At 49.4% G+C, this 16,748-nt stretch overlaps 11 protein-coding genes across 11 annotated transcripts; 3 read left to right on the top strand and 8 right to left on the bottom strand.

Moving 5' to 3' along the window:
* Positions 1-28: 28 nt before the first annotated feature.
* EURHEDRAFT_529911 (NAD(P)-dependent oxidoreductase) lies at positions 29-1,129 on the bottom strand (the record flags this gene model as incomplete). The annotated part of the gene is made up of 5 exons (XM_040787128.1): positions 29-425; positions 487-680; positions 722-814; positions 865-1,053; positions 1,106-1,129. 5 exons carry the CDS (start codon positions 1,127-1,129, stop codon positions 29-31), a joined length of 897 nt encoding a protein of 298 aa, XP_040640173.1.
* EURHEDRAFT_529910 (uncharacterized protein) lies at positions 1,129-3,680 on the bottom strand (the record flags this gene model as incomplete). The annotated part of the gene is made up of 8 exons (XM_040787127.1): positions 1,129-1,137; positions 1,334-2,638; positions 2,753-2,824; positions 2,879-3,101; positions 3,157-3,372; positions 3,427-3,490; positions 3,542-3,569; positions 3,618-3,680. 8 exons carry the CDS (start codon positions 3,678-3,680, stop codon positions 1,129-1,131), a joined length of 1,980 nt encoding a protein of 659 aa, XP_040640172.1.
* Positions 3,681-4,530: 850 nt separating this feature from the next.
* On the bottom strand, positions 4,531-5,921 carry EURHEDRAFT_522206 (uncharacterized protein). The gene is made up of 2 exons (XM_040786861.1): positions 5,669-5,921; positions 4,531-5,621 (listed from the first exon to the last, which is right to left on the bottom strand). The coding sequence occupies exon 2, from the start codon at positions 5,453-5,455 to the stop codon at positions 4,694-4,696; it is 762 nt and encodes a 253-aa protein (XP_040640171.1). The 5' UTR covers positions 5,456-5,621; positions 5,669-5,921; the 3' UTR covers positions 4,531-4,693.
* Positions 5,911-6,848, bottom strand: EURHEDRAFT_410990 (uncharacterized protein). The gene has a single exon (XM_040781497.1). The coding sequence runs from the start codon at positions 6,444-6,446 to the stop codon at positions 6,198-6,200; it is 249 nt and encodes an 82-aa protein (XP_040640170.1). The 5' UTR covers positions 6,447-6,848; the 3' UTR covers positions 5,911-6,197.
* On the top strand, positions 6,678-8,172 carry EURHEDRAFT_353473 (uncharacterized protein). The gene is made up of 3 exons (XM_040778449.1): positions 6,678-7,152; positions 7,200-7,632; positions 7,698-8,172. The coding sequence occupies exons 1-3, from the start codon at positions 6,908-6,910 to the stop codon at positions 8,085-8,087; spliced, it is 1,068 nt and encodes a 355-aa protein (XP_040640169.1). The 5' UTR covers positions 6,678-6,907; the 3' UTR covers positions 8,088-8,172.
* EURHEDRAFT_410989 (GNAT family N-acetyltransferase) lies at positions 7,791-8,999 on the bottom strand. The gene has a single exon (XM_040781496.1). The coding sequence runs from the start codon at positions 8,939-8,941 to the stop codon at positions 8,216-8,218; it is 726 nt and encodes a 241-aa protein (XP_040640168.1). The 5' UTR covers positions 8,942-8,999; the 3' UTR covers positions 7,791-8,215.
* Positions 9,000-9,246: 247 nt separating this feature from the next.
* EURHEDRAFT_401551 (arylamine N-acetyltransferase family protein) lies at positions 9,247-10,309 on the top strand (the record flags this gene model as incomplete). The annotated part of the gene is made up of 2 exons (XM_040780097.1): positions 9,247-9,653; positions 9,709-10,309. 2 exons carry the CDS (start codon positions 9,247-9,249, stop codon positions 10,307-10,309), a joined length of 1,008 nt encoding a protein of 335 aa, XP_040640167.1.
* EURHEDRAFT_410987 (uncharacterized protein) lies at positions 10,281-11,980 on the bottom strand. Its single transcript, XM_040781495.1, has one exon. The coding sequence runs from the start codon at positions 11,522-11,524 to the stop codon at positions 10,526-10,528; it is 999 nt and encodes a 332-aa protein (XP_040640165.1). The 5' UTR covers positions 11,525-11,980; the 3' UTR covers positions 10,281-10,525.
* EURHEDRAFT_376413 (uncharacterized protein) lies at positions 11,562-11,936 on the bottom strand (the record flags this gene model as incomplete). Its single annotated transcript, XM_040778848.1, has 1 exon — positions 11,562-11,936. The coding sequence occupies one exon, from the start codon at positions 11,934-11,936 to the stop codon at positions 11,562-11,564; it is 375 nt and encodes a 124-aa protein (XP_040640166.1).
* A 197-nt stretch (positions 11,981-12,177) lies between the features above and the next one.
* EURHEDRAFT_553719 (glycosyl hydrolase family 79 C-terminal domain-containing protein) lies at positions 12,178-14,197 on the bottom strand (the record flags this gene model as incomplete). Its single annotated transcript, XM_040787575.1, has 4 exons — positions 13,615-14,197; positions 13,139-13,567; positions 12,753-13,053; positions 12,178-12,702 (listed from the first exon to the last, which is right to left on the bottom strand). The coding sequence occupies exons 1-4, from the start codon at positions 13,878-13,880 to the stop codon at positions 12,178-12,180; spliced, it is 1,521 nt and encodes a 506-aa protein (XP_040640164.1). The 5' UTR covers positions 13,881-14,197.
* Positions 14,198-14,998: 801 nt separating this feature from the next.
* On the top strand, positions 14,999-16,668 carry EURHEDRAFT_410986 (2OG-Fe dioxygenase family protein). The gene has a single exon (XM_040781494.1). The coding sequence runs from the start codon at positions 15,435-15,437 to the stop codon at positions 16,410-16,412; it is 978 nt and encodes a 325-aa protein (XP_040640163.1). The 5' UTR covers positions 14,999-15,434; the 3' UTR covers positions 16,413-16,668.
* The last annotated feature ends 80 nt before the right edge of the window (positions 16,669-16,748 follow it).

Here is a 16,748-nt window from a genome sequence, read left to right as displayed (position 1 = left end):
AAGAGGAAGTACAAGCACAAAAACAAAATCATTCCTGTCGACTATTTCCACTCCAAAACGGCAACCCTCCCTCGACCCTGGCCGTCTCATAACCACCTGCACTATCTAGCCACTCCCCGGCAACCTCCCTAGCCGAATTTAACCTCCCCAACGCAAGTTCCACCGTCGGAAGACGAGTCCCATGACCAGCCGCAATAGAAAGAGCATGCCTCATACCCTTGCATGCGAGCGCTGCTGCGAACCCGGGTTTCGAATCAAGGGGTGGTGCATAGGCGCCTGTCGTTATGCGTTTGGAGTAGCTTTCGAGGACTGGGCCGAACATGTTGCCGATGAATTCTTCTAGTTGTTGTGTACCGAGGTTGGTCAGCTGGGCGAGGACTTGGGCTTCGGCGATTACTTCCATGAAGCTTATAACGAGAATGTTGCTGAGGGGGGTTGATTAGATTGAGATTGATGATGGTGGGAGGAAAAACTGAAGGGATTTACCCGGAAAGTTTTAAGAGGCTGGATTTTCGTACGTCCTCGCCCATTTCTTTGATGCTCCGTCCCATCACGTTCATGATGAGAGGTCTGATTGTTTCAACTGCATTGGCAGGCCCGGCTACCGCGAATATCAGCTTCCCAGCGGCTGCCACAGGACTAGCACCGAACACGGGAGCAGCGATGAATGTTGCACCATGCTCAGACGCCGTGCAGCTAGCTCAGATGTATCAGGATAAACAGTAGACGTGTCCTCAAATATCTTGCCTTTCAATAGTCTACCTGCAGATAGAGCTTGATCCAGTAACTCGATCAGTATATCGTCCTCGGAGATCTTTTCTGTCAGTTCATCGCACATGGTCAGAGGACTACGACTTCTCTCACCATTGTAAATATGATGTCCGAATTCTGGATGGCCTTTTCGAAGTTATCTTCGGGAATAGCTCCCGCATCTTGAAGAGGTTGTCCTTTTGATAGAGTGCGGTTGCTATAACGGAGTGACGACCAACTGTCCGCCTGCAGGTGCTTTTGAAGATTCAGAGACATGCCCAGTCCCATAGATCCGAGACCAAACTGTTGGCTTCCGATTAGTATGCAGAGAACCAAGTAAACGAATACAACATACCCAGCCGACTCTCGACGTAGACATTATTCTGACTGTGTATGTGCGATTGCTGAACCTAGAAGCTTTTCTCGAGCTCTATTGCTGAATTCATGATAAAAATTATAAGACATTCTGTGTCGACCAAATCAAGTGAGGTCGAATAGGTCTAGTGGAGCTCCACTTAGTGCTGGGATGCCCTCCACCCCCTCAGATAAGTGAACTCCGCATATGTTAATCTGCCCTCGCAACGGGACTAGGGTCTGGGATTTCACCCAACACAGCTAGCATGGAAGATCCAATTCCCCACGGGCATCTTCGCACACAGAATCTCTTCATCAAACCAATGAAAAACGACTCGCCCCCCTCGAGCAGACTGGTGAAAACGCTTCGATCCGTGCGCCAGAGACGGGGATCCCGGGGTGTTCGATCATTCTCAGCGGATAAACTGAGGAGGGCAGACTCCATGAGGGAGTTAAAGATCAACATGCAGGATTCTGATGTTCTTGGGAGTTCGTTGAACGTGTCCAGGTGGTGACGGATATCAGTCGTCGCGCGTCTCAACGCTCCCCAAATACACAGCAGAATCCCGTAGCTGGTAACGGTAGTCCACGGCGTTTCATAGATTACCTGTTCCTGGTTTTCACCGGAGATACGGGACAGTGCACCGGACAGATCATTGAGAAGAGCCAGAATGCCTTCATCCGCGCCAAGGTGTTGCGGTACAATAGATACCGATCGTCGGATCGCGACGTAGTTTCTTTGCGTCAGATGGGTAGAAGCGGCCATCCCAGAAATCAAGCTGTTGTCCACGATACCTCCTATGAAGAGCTGATCTGGGCGGCATAGGCTTATCCTGAGAGAAGAGATAAAGAGTTCGATCATCCTCCACAGGTGGAACTGGGAGCTGTCGCTGGTATATGCCTGGCCCTTGACAATTCTCGCAATTGCTCGTATTGCTGTGTGAATCTGTTTATTCTGGGATTGAGTGAGGATATGGAATGCGAACGGATCGGACGCACTCGGTGGCATTTGATAGTAACACCGCGTAAAATCCCTGACCAAAGCATTTAAATTCGCCAGCACGCAGAATGCAGCAAATGGAGATGCCTCCAGTGCCGCTAAAAGTTCTGGGCTTGGCGCCTCCGTCATAAGTTGCTGTGTAGCTATTGACAGAGAAGTCGTTGCCGGACCGCGAGGCCCGTGTAGGAAATCATTAGGCATTGTATAAGTTGAGTGTCCAAGATGCTCATTGACTCTTTGTAGCCATATCTGGGAATCTCTGGCTTCCCATAGACCGCTAGGAAAGGGAAGCTCCCAACCAAGCTCCATCGGCGACATCAATGGTCGAGCATTACAAGAGGTGAATGTCTGCGAGTCCAGGAAAAATAACGTATACAGGGACAGCCTAGTCGATTCTACGTTTATATAGGATATCCACCGTGCATATAGTGTTTTCGAGTCATCAACGGGGGAGTTCAAATCACATTGATACACCCAAGACTGGGAATCTGGCATGGCGATTTCCTGCTGCGATAAACCAATTTCACGTACAGCCTATTTAAGAGTAAGCCCAAATCGAGATACAGTGAGTAAATGGATACTAACATCAACAAGCTGCCGCAGCATCTGTTTCGCTGTTTTGAATTGGACTGTGTCGCTTGCGTATGCGCCATAAATTATGTGTAGAAGCCACGCTTGCAGGACCCAGAGCTGACGAATCTCACTCAAGTCATAGGAAACCTATCTCGATATCAATCAGACTAAGACGCGCAGGTGAGGGGTCTGGTTGATTACCATATGCCGAAGCTCATTTTGACCACTTTCCCACGTCTCTTGACGCCAGTGTGCGCAATCTTCTGGTTGACTTGAAAGCAAACTGCCAATGACAGCCGTGGCTTTCACCAGTAGCCTAGGCGTCGAAAATAAGGCAAACGTGGGTCGATGTAGCAGAGGAACGGAGGGGTAGAAATGCTCAAAGTAGGCCTTGATGTGTCTTTCTTCACTGTCGCTGTGAGTTCTGTCAGATGTCCGTCAATATACACGAGAGTTCCGTCAGGCGAGGGGTAGCATACGCCGATGATGGAGATGAGTATTGAAGTAACTCAGTGGCATAGGTAAAGGCCTGAGTGATCATGACCGGATTCATCGAGCTCTGATCCATGACTACTAGAGACGGCGCTATATCAACATCTATCTGCGGGGTAGGTTCCCATGGAACCTCCGGCTGGGATTCTTGACCCGAAGATAGCAATGCGCGGCAACGGCCACTGTGCCGTTTATATACGTCTCTGCAATTTGTCAGAGCCGTAATCTATAACAAAGATCGAGACTGACTGACAGACCTTCTGGAGAATCGAGCCTGACATCCAGCGCATTGGAAATCCTTGAGCGAAGCACCACCATGGCCTTCCACATCGTCAACTCTCGTTTATCTCGACGATACCCATCAACACTTACGTGCACGCTTATGCCGCTGTAGGTTCTCCTACGCCAAATCAGTTCTCGTCACAACCAGGTGGAAACAGATGCTCACACTCCGAGTGAAAACTTTCGGGCACTGGTCACAGCCAAACGGGCGACCTAAATTGCTAGGCATGATTGATAGTAGTTTGGTGCATTCTATCTCAACGCAAATACCCCTCTTCACCCCATTGCTGAGTCACTTATCTAATTCATCGACGATCAATCGGCTGTCTCAACGGCTATGGACTGGGACATCCAACTTCCGCACAAGGCACCCAGAAGTACCCAGATAGTTCATACGGGTATTTATCTAATATCCCTTACCAATCCACTCGTTAAGCATATCACCAAAGAAAATAAGCGGAGTTGGGCACCATCGATCATAGCAACCATGCCTCTCATCAGCATCCACCCCTTCACGAGTTCCATACGTCCAGGAAAACAAGTCCCGTAACAAGTCTATGCACCTCGACGCGTGAAACGGGTTGCCATCAGTCGATAAACAAATCCGTCCATAATACTGGAGCTCCCGCGCAAGCTTTTGCTTTTCCGAGTGGGAAAAGCTTTGGTTGGAGGTCTCCCAGGATACCAGACACACCATCTTTTCCCCCACCTCAAGCACGAAGAAGAGGAGAGATGATTCTCTCTTTTGAACCTCGTCGAGTTCAATATTATCCTATAGCTAACATAGGACCCGATCACCGTTGTACAGCACATCCATACCTGAGCCCCACATCATCCCGCTCTTTGTTACATACTTTGCTAATCACTGCACGCCGGAGCTCCTCGTACCTGGAACGATTCCGCTTCCTATCCAGCTCGGATAGGCGTTTATTACTGAGTCAGGTCACGGTATAGTAGACACCCTTCCTAAATCGGAAGCATACTAACCCGGCACGATCCGGAACCTTATCGCCCATCATGCGCTATACCTATTCGGGATGTCCATCCCAGAAAGGAAAGTGACATGAGTGTAACAGGATGGCTTATGCATTCTTATCACTGTATCTATTGTGTAGCATTATGATTAATGGTTAAGTGTATTGGTATAAGATATAGAGAACGGGTAACACATCATGACTCGTGAGTTGCAATCACAACCAACGCCGGGGAATAGTGCGCAAAAGCAAATCAAGAGGGAACAGGTTAGAAAATCTCTAAATCCTCAAACTCAACCACCAACCCATCCGATGACCTCCCAAGACCAGACCCAAACCATGCAGTATCGTTCGGCGAGTTGTTAGGTCGACTGGCATATACCCCGACATGCACGAATTTATCATCAACTCCGTAGAAGAACCAGGTCACTTCGCGAAGTTTCTTCCACGTCCCAGAGACAGCTCCCGGTGTGCGCGCATACGGTGATACCGAGGGCACCTGGTACCAGATCCAGAGCGAGTGGCCGATGCGCTCTAACTTTATGCGTAGCGAGTGGAGAGCCGGTGTTGTCGCGCCGTCGGGCAGATCTAACGGGGCTAGACACCAATCCGCGCCATCAGCTGTAGCACTGACCGATGAAGCATGAACGGCCCCCGAGCAGAATTCTATCCCGGCTTTAACCCATTTACAAGTCCGGGCGGGTTCGAGGCGTGGTCGCATTGCCGACGTTGTCCGACGGCCCGCCGGAGAAGAAAGGGATAACGATTCGGGTGTCGCGCCGGTGAAGATAACGAGGCCGCCTTGATCCCATTCCATCTCCATGTCAGCGCTGACGGTGACTTCGGCGACGACGAATGAATTCCGGAGGGAGGTAAAGACGATGGGCGCGGTTGCGATGTCGCCTGTTGGGGGTTTGCGCCAGAGGTTGGTGTTGGGGCCGGCTGTGAAAGAGAAGTACTCCATGCATTGCGGGAGCGAGAATGTAGACGGGAGATTTAGTGGTGTGAATGAGGAGCCGTCGGGAGGCATTTTGCTATACTGGCTTCTCTTCGAGTCGTTTGGCTGGTATATTCTTGGATTGAAGTTTGAAAGTCTGCTGACGTTTGAATTGACCCGGTTCAGGCCGATTATTCAAGGATGCGACTCTGCGCAAGCAAGGGCGACAGCGTTGCAATGGGGTCCGGATGAATCACCACTATGATGAATTAGCATGCGTTGTGCTTCGAAGGGAAGCTATCATACCGAAGACGAGGCCTTTCTGGATCGCGTATTTTATTGCTATCCTAACGCTTGTATCGGCTTTTAACGGGATCCCGAGCTGTAGTATTCCGACGTTGGAATAGGAGACCAGGATGGACACTGTTAACTAAATCGAGGTGCGGGAACATAGAAATAGCAGTCTTTTAATGAAAGAATAATGCGAAAAAAGAGCAAGTAAAGCTATATAAAGCTGCACTTGCCCCTGTCCCCGAAGAAAAGGAAAAAAAAAAAAAAAAAAAAAAAGACCAGCCACAGCGCTGACGGCAAACATTGGCAAATCAAGCAAATAATTTGCATTTATTTCTTTATTCCATTCTTCCTGTCCCTCTCATTCGCGGTTTCTCGCTCTTTTTGCCCGTGGCGGTCCTTTCTTGATGCGTTGGTCGTGCATTTCTTGGAATTTGCCCAATGTCCGAACAGTTCCTGAAAGCAATTCATTGTAACAATAGACCAAGAGATGGGCTGATCATAGGAATCTATCTCGGATCATGACCGTCAGAGTACATCGCCACTAGCCGAGCTGAACCAGCACTGGGCAGGATCCGAATGAGAATTGCCAATTCACCTGCAGCCAGGCGCAGGCGCAGGGATCACGGGTCCCAGATGGGAGTACATATGTACTCGAAATAGGAGAAGTAAGCGGAGATCTTCCTTGAACTCCGGTCTTGTGGTTCTGGTTCATGACCGTGGTGGTGGTTGTGGTGGTTGTGGTGGTTGTGGTGAGAATGCCGGCTGCCGCTTCGGAGAAAGATGAAGCCATACAGGCCCGATTAGGCAATTCGATGCCTTGGAGTAATACACGCCTTCACTATGTTCAAAACTTCCCAAGACTCGCTGTGAATGACTAATGTCTGTCTATATTTAACGCCATTGTCTCTCATACAAGGGATTGTGGCGGTGCGATCGTCGTTCGGTTCATTCATCGGGGGGGGGGGGCATCGCAACATCAACAACACTGGCAGACTGTCAGGCTCCAGATCAACAAGAAACCCAAGACAATCGAGCTATGATGAGACAGAGATAACATGAGACGAACCGAGAGAGTTCTCAGCGTCAATACGAATCCGCCTCGTTTTGGCCCCAATTGTACTGCTCTCAGCCTGGGGCGGATTTCTCTTCGTCGCAACTACTACAAAATCGCCCGAATCTGCACGACGGACCACTTTTTCTTTAGAAGCTGTCTTTATTTTGTTTAGAAAAACACATACTATTGAGCGCAATATGAAATCGCAAATGAATGCCCACTCATCATCCAACGCCCAGTCACCATGGCAGCAAAAAGTCCAGGTAACGGCTTACGGCTTCGACGAGGCCTATCCCAAGGTCTGGCTCATCTTTGAGGCTTTATGTCTTGTTGCGCTGCTTGGGTTTCTCGTGTGGTCGTGCTTTATCAGACAGCCACGGGGTGACCCGAAGAAACCGCTGCCTATAAAGGCAGTTATTGCGTCTATTCTGAGCTATGCAATGCAAGTACTTCTCTGAGCAAAATGATATGTGTACTAACAGTGAATAGCGCGAGAATGATGAACATCATAACTCTCTTCCTGGGCATTTTCAAAGCCAACGTTCAGCAGAGCTACGTTATCGTTTCTATGCTGAACCAAATCTTCTACCTCATTGCCGTAATGCTGGGATTCTACGTTTTCTGGAAGCTCATACAGAAGCTTCTCGAGCGGCTGGCAGAAGACAAGCCAAGCAAGGCCTTTGCTCCCATGGCCATCGCCCACTGGGTCCTATTGGGAGTTTTGTCCGTGCTCTCAGCTGTAGAATGTGCGCTTTACATTGCCTTTGTTGTCAAAGGTATCAATGTGGGTGAAAGGTACATGAAGCTTGCATATGAGTATAACAAAGTCTCTGCAGCCCTGAGTATCTTCTGTTGGATTGCTTCGTTGGAGGCTTTTTGCTGGATTATCTTTGTTTTCGTCAGCGCTGCACCTGACCGAAGGGTACGTCTTTATACTATCCAGTCCTTAATCAATAAGATGCTAAAAGAAAAAAAAAAAAAAAACAGGCCGGACTCGTTTCCCTGTCCGTGGGAAGCTTCTTCTTTTTTCTCGTCAACTTCGTCCTAGCCATCTTACAAATTATCTACGTCCTCGAGCAAAACATGGCCCCAGACTACCTCGACGCCGCCAGGACCGTCATCGAGTTCTTCTGCACCATAGGAATTTATGCCGGTGTTCTTCTGTGCTTCCGGAAATGGCACCATGTGCATATCAGTCCGCCACAGAAGGTCCTGGAAGCAGGCGGAGACGAAGGAGAGACGAACGAGGAGGACTGTAACTCTTCGCTGAGGTCGTATCATAGTATGGTGTATTCGCAGCAGCAGGAGCAGCTGAGGTATTCATTTCCCCAGGGGGCGGCATCGGCGCAGCAGGTGCATATGTATATGCCACGGTGATTGTACCGGTGGGGACGAGATAAGATGTTATGTTAATTTATGCTTGAGTTTGTTTAATGTTTATCCCGATTCAAAGGTTTCAACACCCTGATGGTACTTCTGCTCCGGCAAGCAACGCAAAATAGCAACTATACATGAATAACCTCACCCCTCACCTTCTCCAAACTCCTCATCTGCCCTCCATCCTCCCCAAAATTCCCCTCTTCCAACCACCTCTCCAACCCCACACCAACTCCCCCCTCCCACTCATCCCTCAATACCGAAAACCACGCCGTATCCCTACTCCTCCCCTTAACAACCATATGCTGCCGAAACACGCCCTCAAACGTAAATCCCAGCCTGATCGCTGCCCGTCTCGACGGCCCATTCAACGCGTCACACTTCCACTCCACCCTCCGATACCCCAAATCCTCAAACGCATACTTCATCAGGAGATAAATTGCCTCCGTCGCACCGGTCGTGCGCTGCAAAGCGGCCGAGAACATGACGTTCCCGACTTCGATTGTTAGGTGGGCGGGTGTGATGCGCATGAGCGATAAGTAGCCAATTGGTTTGCCGGAGGTGGGAGTGTTCTTGCGGGCATCGATTATGGCGTAAAAGAAGGGGTCGCTGGAGGCTGATTTGGTGGTTATGGCGGCTTGGAATGTGGGGAGGTCGGGGTATGGGCCGTCGAGCATGTAGTCCCATAGCGGTGTGATGGAGGGGTATGTTCCGACGAGGAGAGGAAAGAGGGAGATGGCATGGTCTGGACCGAGTTTCTCGAGGTGGATAGTTCGGCCTGCGAGGGTTTTGTTTGATGGTAGCGAGGCCGGGGTGTAGGAGATTGGTGGGCCTAGTGGTCGTGCGGACGCCATGGTTGAAATGACAATGATGTTTGAATTTGCTTAAGGATTGGTGAGAAAATGGACGTTAAATGGCCTTTTATATACACATTAGGCACTTCCAGTCCATTAGGAACCCGCATGTGTGATTCGACACCAACGCCGAGATCTCGTCATACGCTATGTCTCCGAACAATGCGCCGAACCTAATCGGGTGAATCACTCGGCCTACTACTTCAATCGGATCGGCAAGTAAACACACAGAATAATATATTGAACGTATTCCGAGGGTAGAATGTTTTCAGGAACATCAGTGTTGCTTACCGAGACTCAGCACTATGGTTCTCCAAAACCGTACTCAAACATCTTCTTATTCAACAGAACAAGTTACAAATTGGCTCGAAAGCCTAAACCTTCCTCAAACCTTCCATCGATATACACAATGCCCCGAAAAATTTCCCAAAACAGCCGAATCGCTACGTATCCTTATGAGATGTCAAATCACCACATTCCCTTACGAGAACCTTTCTGTGCACTATTCCCCCACGCATCTCGTGGATATATGTCCAGAGGCCCTATACGAAAAGATGATGGGCCCAGATAACCGAAAGCGCGGTGGCTATTGCATGGAATTGAGCATATTCTTCCACCACATGTTACGTGGATTAGGGTTCTTCGTTTACATGACGGGTGTCCGGAACCGAGCGAGAACTAACGGAATTCCCAGTGGAGAGTATCAAGGATGGTCATTACGACCTTTTTCGTCTACAAGTTATAAACTCACTGACAAGCTTTTATAGGACCCATATAGTAAACATCGTGCACCTCCCATTAGGCGAGAAATTCGCACTCGATGTCGCCTTCGGAGGAGATGGACCCATAACCCCCCTTCTTCTGGAAGGTTCAAGAACCGCTGTTCCCAACATCGGCCCTCAGCAGGTCCGTCTCATCCAAGATACAATCCCCAAACAGCAACTCGAGACAACAAAACTCTGGATATATCAATATCGCAATGGGCCCGATAGGGAATGGAACTCATTCTATAGTTTCGCAGAGCTCGAGTTCTTCCAAGAGGACTTTGAAGTAATGAATTGGTTTGCTAGTGCGAGGACCTTGCACAGGTGGACGGTTTTGGTGGTGCGATTTCTAAGAGAAGCGGACTGTTCATTGTTTAGTGAGAGAGGGGAATGGGGGCTTTCTACAGCGGATGTCGGGATTGTTGGGAAGGTTATGCTTGTTAATGATGTGGTTAAGGTTAACTTAGGCGGGAAGACCGAGATTGTTCGCTCTTTTGATTCCGAGAAGGGACGATTGCAAGCTTTGAAGGAGTATTTTGGCATTGAATTGACAAGTGACCAACAGCAGGGTATTCTAGGGTGGGATATGAGGTTGACTAATTAGAGAAGCATCTAACTATGTGTAATTGATGACTTTATACCCTAGAACAGCCGGAACATGATAAAAACTCCCACTTAGCAATACGCTTCTCCTATCTTTAACAGTATCATGGCACCGCTTAGACACCCACCCACAAGAGCAACCTAATTTTCGCTGTCACTAGCCTCTATATTGTCCTCACTAGACTAGCAATGCATTTTTCACATCACCCCAGTTAGCCTAGTTGCCTTTTTCTTTAGCCTGCATCTTCATACGAACAAGCCCCTCCATTTCCTCCATTTCCTCCATTTCCTCCGGCGTCAAAAGCTTCACCCTATCCTCCAGGTTACCATCCCCAAAAAACCTCCTGTCAATCTTCGCCCAGTATACCATATCAAACGCCCAACTTTTTCTCGCAGCATAACTCACCCAAAAATTACCGCTCTCCCAACTTTCTAACATATGTTCAGATAGTCGGTCGGTTTCTTTCAAGACACCCCGGTCAATGGCAGTTTGTTCTCTTTCTTGAATAACTTTCAGGAATGTGGGAAGAACCTTCTCGTACTTCTGAGTCCAATCGTCTAGACCACCGTCCCAGAACTCTGGCAATTCAAGCAAGAGCCAGAATGGAGGGCTGTGCGCAAATGCAACCGGAGCCGCGTATGTGAATTCCCAATCAATGACACCAGTCATCTGATGATTAACACCTGCGAGGACATTGCCTGGTCGGAGGTCATCACAGAAAAGCTTAAATGGGCCATCGTCATTTCTGCAAAGAAGATATTCACGGGTGATTTTGCGGAAGAGACATCTTGCGATATACTTCTGTCGACAGTCTTCTGGAGACTCAATGCCGTCGTTGCGCTGAGATGCCAGATGAATCATGTGCATTTCGGCTAATGCTTGGTAGTATGATGAGGCTGTTTTGAATGATCCCCTGGGAAGCTGTTCTGGCGTTACTCCGCCCAACTTGACGAGCTCATTCAGGTTAAACGTCAGCGGACGGTGCTTTACCACCCATGTATCGTCAAACTCGTCGTCTTCATTCGCCTTTGCAATACACCCAATCTCGGTAAAAGAATGCCTCGAAACTTGAAGCATGATATCGGCCATGTAACCATAAACACATTCGAGTAAACCCTGCGAGATGTACGGATCCAGAATCGGCCTCTCCTGACTTGAGCGGCCGGGTATATTAAGAGAACCAGTCAAATTTCCCTCATTGCCGATATGCTCCATGATAATAAATGGCCCTAAACCATATGGACTCTCCTCCTCATCTCCATAGTGCAATACATGTGGTATACGCAAACTGGTATAAAATTCCAAAAAACTGCATAACCGCAACTTCACGCTGCACCTTCTCCTCTGGAAACATCGAAGCGCCAGGGCACGGGAACCGGATCACAGCTGAGCCACCATCTTTGAAGCGCATTTTGAATATAAGATTAAAGGCGCCCCGTTCTGGCGAAAAAAGCTCGTCGGGGAGACCTCCTCTGTGCTTGTCGATGAAGTTTCCTATTTCGCGGAGAGTTTCGTGTTCGAAGATCTTGTTCTTCCAGGGTTCGAAAACCTGGTCGCTTTGGTCCCAAAGGGCGTCGTCGTAGTCCATGCGTCGGGTTGGTATAATCTTTTTTGCGGAGATGTACATTTCTCTACCTTTTTCCTGTCGATAATTGAAGAAAGATATATGAGATGAGGCATCAATAACAAAATAGTGAAATGTTTATGAGACTACATTTCAGGGGAAGAGTTACAGTTTCGTTTGCTAAACTGTCCTCAGATTTGACCAATCAGATGAACAGATCACATTGATTGTTATATTCCATAGTAAGGTCGAGGTCAGAACAATAAACACACAGCAATGTACAAAAACGTCCATATTTAGCAGATTACCTCAAAACCAAAATCGCTCCCGAGGAAGCCGGCACCTCAATCCTAACCATTCCATCCTTAACATGAACTCTCTCCTTCTTCCCCATCTCATCAACAACCACTGGTTTCCCACCACCGAGCTCATAATCATACGACACGCCGTCAAACGTCAGGTTCGAGCGCGCGTCCGCCCCAGGTCCCATAAAGCGCAGCACATTGGCTGTGGTATACCGACCCGGAATGCGGAAGGTGTATTCCTTGCTCGGGCGTGTGGTGGTTGAGTTGGCATACCATGCCTCCAGGTTGAGAGCCACGAGGCGGGAGAGGAGTTCATTGTGGTAGACCGCGTACGCGGATTCCGTGTCGCTGGGGAGAGGGATGTTGGCGAGACGGGTGGAGTTGGAATTGCCCAGAGCGTGGGCAACCATAATCTGCCCATAGTATGGAGGACGGGTGTTTGGTTCTGCGCCGTCAACAGGGACAGGTTGCCATGCTACGTAGCGGTAGCCGGTGCCTTGGTGAAAGTTGATCCGTTTGATGTTCTATTTCGTTTTGTCAGTGTCGGCTGATGAATGTGATGGATGATGCTTACGTTTGTCGTAGACCATAGGGCAAAGTCAACAACCCAGAGTGCGCTGCCCATGCTCCAGGTCCAGGCGCCTCCCTGGAGGGCCATGCCGTTGACTTCGCTCAGGGTGTATGGGAGTCCGAGATAGGAGAGGTCACGGGCAGCGTCTAGGTGGACGGCTAGTGAGCCTACGACACCAGTGTGATTCATAAGGAGACTTTGCATTGATAAGTCTGTGAGTCCGTAACGCTCCTCGCAGTCCGTGTCCATGTAGCTGCAACCATTAGCATCAACACCATATCGTCGTTTACAGGGGCGCAACTCACTTATGCATAGCAATCTCCCGGATAAACTTCCTGTCCAACCCCATCTTAAACACGTCCTGTGGATCCCACGGCGCCCTTCCCGACCAATTACTCCAGATAAAGCTCGGCGCCACAAACCTCACATTAACTCCTGGACACTCCTTCTCCATAGCCTTGGTCACAACCCCAGTCTTCCAGTTCCACTCCCGAATATACTCCGTCATCGTCCAGTTCGGCGGGCGATTGTAACTCGGGTATCCCGGGTAGAAATCCGGCTCGTTGCCCAGCTCCGAGAGGCTGAGGGCCGAGCCCATATTCTTGCAGGCAGCTGCTGCGGCGGAGGAGAGCTGGGTGGATTGGTCGGAGCCATTGTAGGCAAGGTTGAGGCCATAGGAGAATTCAAGACCTGGGATGGCGTGGTAAGACTGAAAGAAGTCGGGGCCGTAAGTTACTTTGATGGGTTGGTCATCGGTGGGGGTTTCGTAGGTTAGGTTGATAGCTGCGTTTTGGTTGGGGTTGTAGAATGCGCGGTCTCTAATGTTTGTTAGATGATGTAGGACATATAGACGCGATAGACTTACTGTGTAGTTCCACCGATCCGGATCTTCGGGAATGCACCGGTGGCATTCTTTAGGTTGAATAGTAGATTTTGTGAATACTCATTAGGATGCGTCGTGTTACCAAAGTAGTCGACAACTGATGAGAACTCAATCGAAAACGAGGAGGCGCCCTTCGGCACAGGTTCACTGGCACCTGCAGGTGGAGAATGAGGAACAAGGAGCTGTCCAGCAGCCTGCTGTGCCAAAAGACCTAATAACAACGATCCAGATGTCATTGCCATTGCCATTGCCTTTGTATGTGTTGAAAAAAATGATTACTACTGGGATCCGGCCCGACTTATACGTCACCCATGTCGGAGATCATGGTGGGAGAAAGTCGGAGTAATGCCACAAGCCGGTTGCCGATAACACATCCGTGCCAGGGGTACTCCGATATGCCATGTGTTCCAAGCCCTCAATCGATTGGCCGCTGTTCTGGAAGGAGCCGAAGACAACCCTTGGACGTTGCCTACCCCGTATACTAGGGGAGACTACCAAGATGCACCCCGACCTTGGCAATCCTTAGTGGTGTCACCTGCTATTCACGGTTCCGAATCAGGAAACAGCTTTCTGCAGTTCGAGATAAACTCAGCGGATCCCCACTGTTCATCGGCAAAGACCCGCTGTCACTGCCGATGCCCAATAATGGTACCGAATGGTTCACGGAGTATGAATGTTACTCTAGAAAGCACTATGCACGACGAGTACCGAAAATTCATCTATAGAGATGCCTTTCTGGACGCATATTTCTGTGTAAGGTTTTCTCGGGCAGTTGAACCCGTCACCGGCCAACAGCGGCACACCCATCGTCAATGTCCAGTCAACGAGGCCCGACGCCCAGTTCCGGACATCGGTTGAACTGTACCAATTATCTTAGAGGCCGATCGAGGTAGTTCTATCAGTTAGACAACCTCAGGATCCGCGAGGAACCGTATGAGGGACTGGTGAGCTCAAAGACCACCTAAAAAAGATGGTAAGTGCTCTTCCGCCTGTGACGAAGACGTGGCAAATTGCAATATTGCGGACCTGGCTTGGGTCCGTATCTACACAATGACCAGCTACATGCCGCTGTGGTAAGGTATTCCTGTCGTATTTAAGCCTACGGGAAAATTGACACGTCGGCAGAACAGATCAGGCATTCAGAAGGGATGGCTGTGGAGTTGCGCAGAGCCTGGGCCTAGCTCACCACAACAGCTGTCGACCATAATGGTACCTTACAATGTAAGGCATCGAAGAGATAGGAAAGAAGCAGAACTTATTTTTAGCATTAACTGTGCCTCCTCAACGCTACGCCAAAGACCAATTTCTGCAAAGTGTTTCTGTTCCGAGAAAAAGCCGACGAGACGAGGGCTCTTCCATGCTCATCACATACCGTCCAGTTCCCTAGAAGCTGCAAGTATCCCGGCCTGTGCACAAGGCCTCCGGATGGCATTGAGCCTGCGCGGATCAGGGATGGAAAATAGCGCATACAAAGAAGGTCAGATAAGGCGCATATTGCCCTATACGAGGCTGAACAAAGACAAAGACACCTAAATACGTGAATACGTAAAGGGGGGAGCTGAAAGAGCGCCCAGTCCTGAATCATACTCACATGCTGCAACTGTCTAGTGCTTTCCTGAGATGGGATATTTGCCCGTCACACATTCAGGGAAGACTGCCCAATCTAATTGACTGTCTTGATTCATCGTTAGAAGATCAGTTGGAGCTGATCTACGATCATCATTGCAAGGATTTCGACATCGGTGCTATAAAAATACAAAAGAGAACCTCCTCCCCAACCATCAGCTCGATTCTATTCAACCATGACCACCACGACAACAGCCAATGGCCCCAGAACCCCCTGCCAACGAAAACCCCACACCCTAAATATCCACGACCAACGCTACAATGCCCACTTCTACTCAGCCATAGCCAGCATAATGGCCCTGCGCCAAACATATCTCAAAAACCGCTTCATCTTCGTCCGGGGAGAAGACATGATTCCCATCCTCAAAGGCCTTGGGGCCACAAACGAGGATTTTGACTACGTCCAGCTTGTAAGCGATCTAACAGGCCCCGACCCAACGCTTGACTACCGCACCGTCACCCATGGGCGTTATAGCATCGATTTTGCCTCGCGCAGCATCCAGCGCCTCGAGCAGCAGCCTTATACACTCACCGTGCAGGAGGACTACCGTCGCCATGACTCCGGGGTCCCTAGGATATTCGACGAGACTCCAGCGGAAATGCAGGGTAATACAGTTGTGCAGGCGCTGCTCTTATTCAAGGCTCTAATCTTCCAAGACATTCCCGTCACTCCGCGCGATCACCTGGATTACTCCGCTCCTAACTGGATAACTACACTATTCAACGCACGCACGCACACAGACGCACGAGCCGGGCTCCAAGGCGAACCCGCCCTCGAAGGTGTCCACTCTGACGGCTCCGACCACACCATGACTGTCTTCCTGGGCAGCGACAACATGCGCCCCGATAGCGCCGTGACGTTCATGCACGACAACCAAGAAACGACGGGCGTGGCGCTGAGTCAAACGAACCCCACGCTCATCAGGGCGCGTGTACAGCATCGCGGTTTCCTGGATACATTGGTGTTTGTGGATCATGATTTTAAGCATAGTGTTACGTCGGTTTATGCGGTCGACGAGGAGAGGGTTGCGGTTAGGGATATGTTGGTGGTTTTTACGAGGAAGCCAAAGGTTGAGGGACATGTGTCGGGGTATGCGGATACAATGCGTGTTCATCAGAGGGAGCCGTTGGAGGTGCCGATGTGGCTTCCTTGACGGCAAGGTCCGGACAGGAGTTGATTGAAGATGCTTTGTTGGTGGATATGGTTGGATGATGAAGTGCGAGACCCGGGATATTGATGTGATGTCATGCAGGATGCAGTCGTAGGTAGATGTGAATTCACATTCGTATTTTTATATAAATATCAGAGCAGTGTGGTTCATCACATTTAAAAAAGTATATATGGGCGTTTATCTGCATAGAACGGATGCAAATCCCACAGTTCGCTTCCGAAATTAATGTGACTGACGCGATTTCATGCATGATATCCGTGCGCAGTACAAGTATATAATGATCCAGTAACTGGTGGCAAAGCCAGGAAAGTAACCAAA

The sequence above is a fragment of the Aspergillus ruber genome (genome assembly GCF_000600275.1).
Source record: "Aspergillus ruber CBS 135680 unplaced genomic scaffold scaffold00008, whole genome shotgun sequence".
In the NCBI taxonomy this organism is placed as follows: domain Eukaryota; kingdom Fungi; phylum Ascomycota; class Eurotiomycetes; order Eurotiales; family Aspergillaceae; genus Aspergillus; species Aspergillus ruber.
This window is presented reverse-complemented; position numbering and strand designations above follow the sequence as displayed.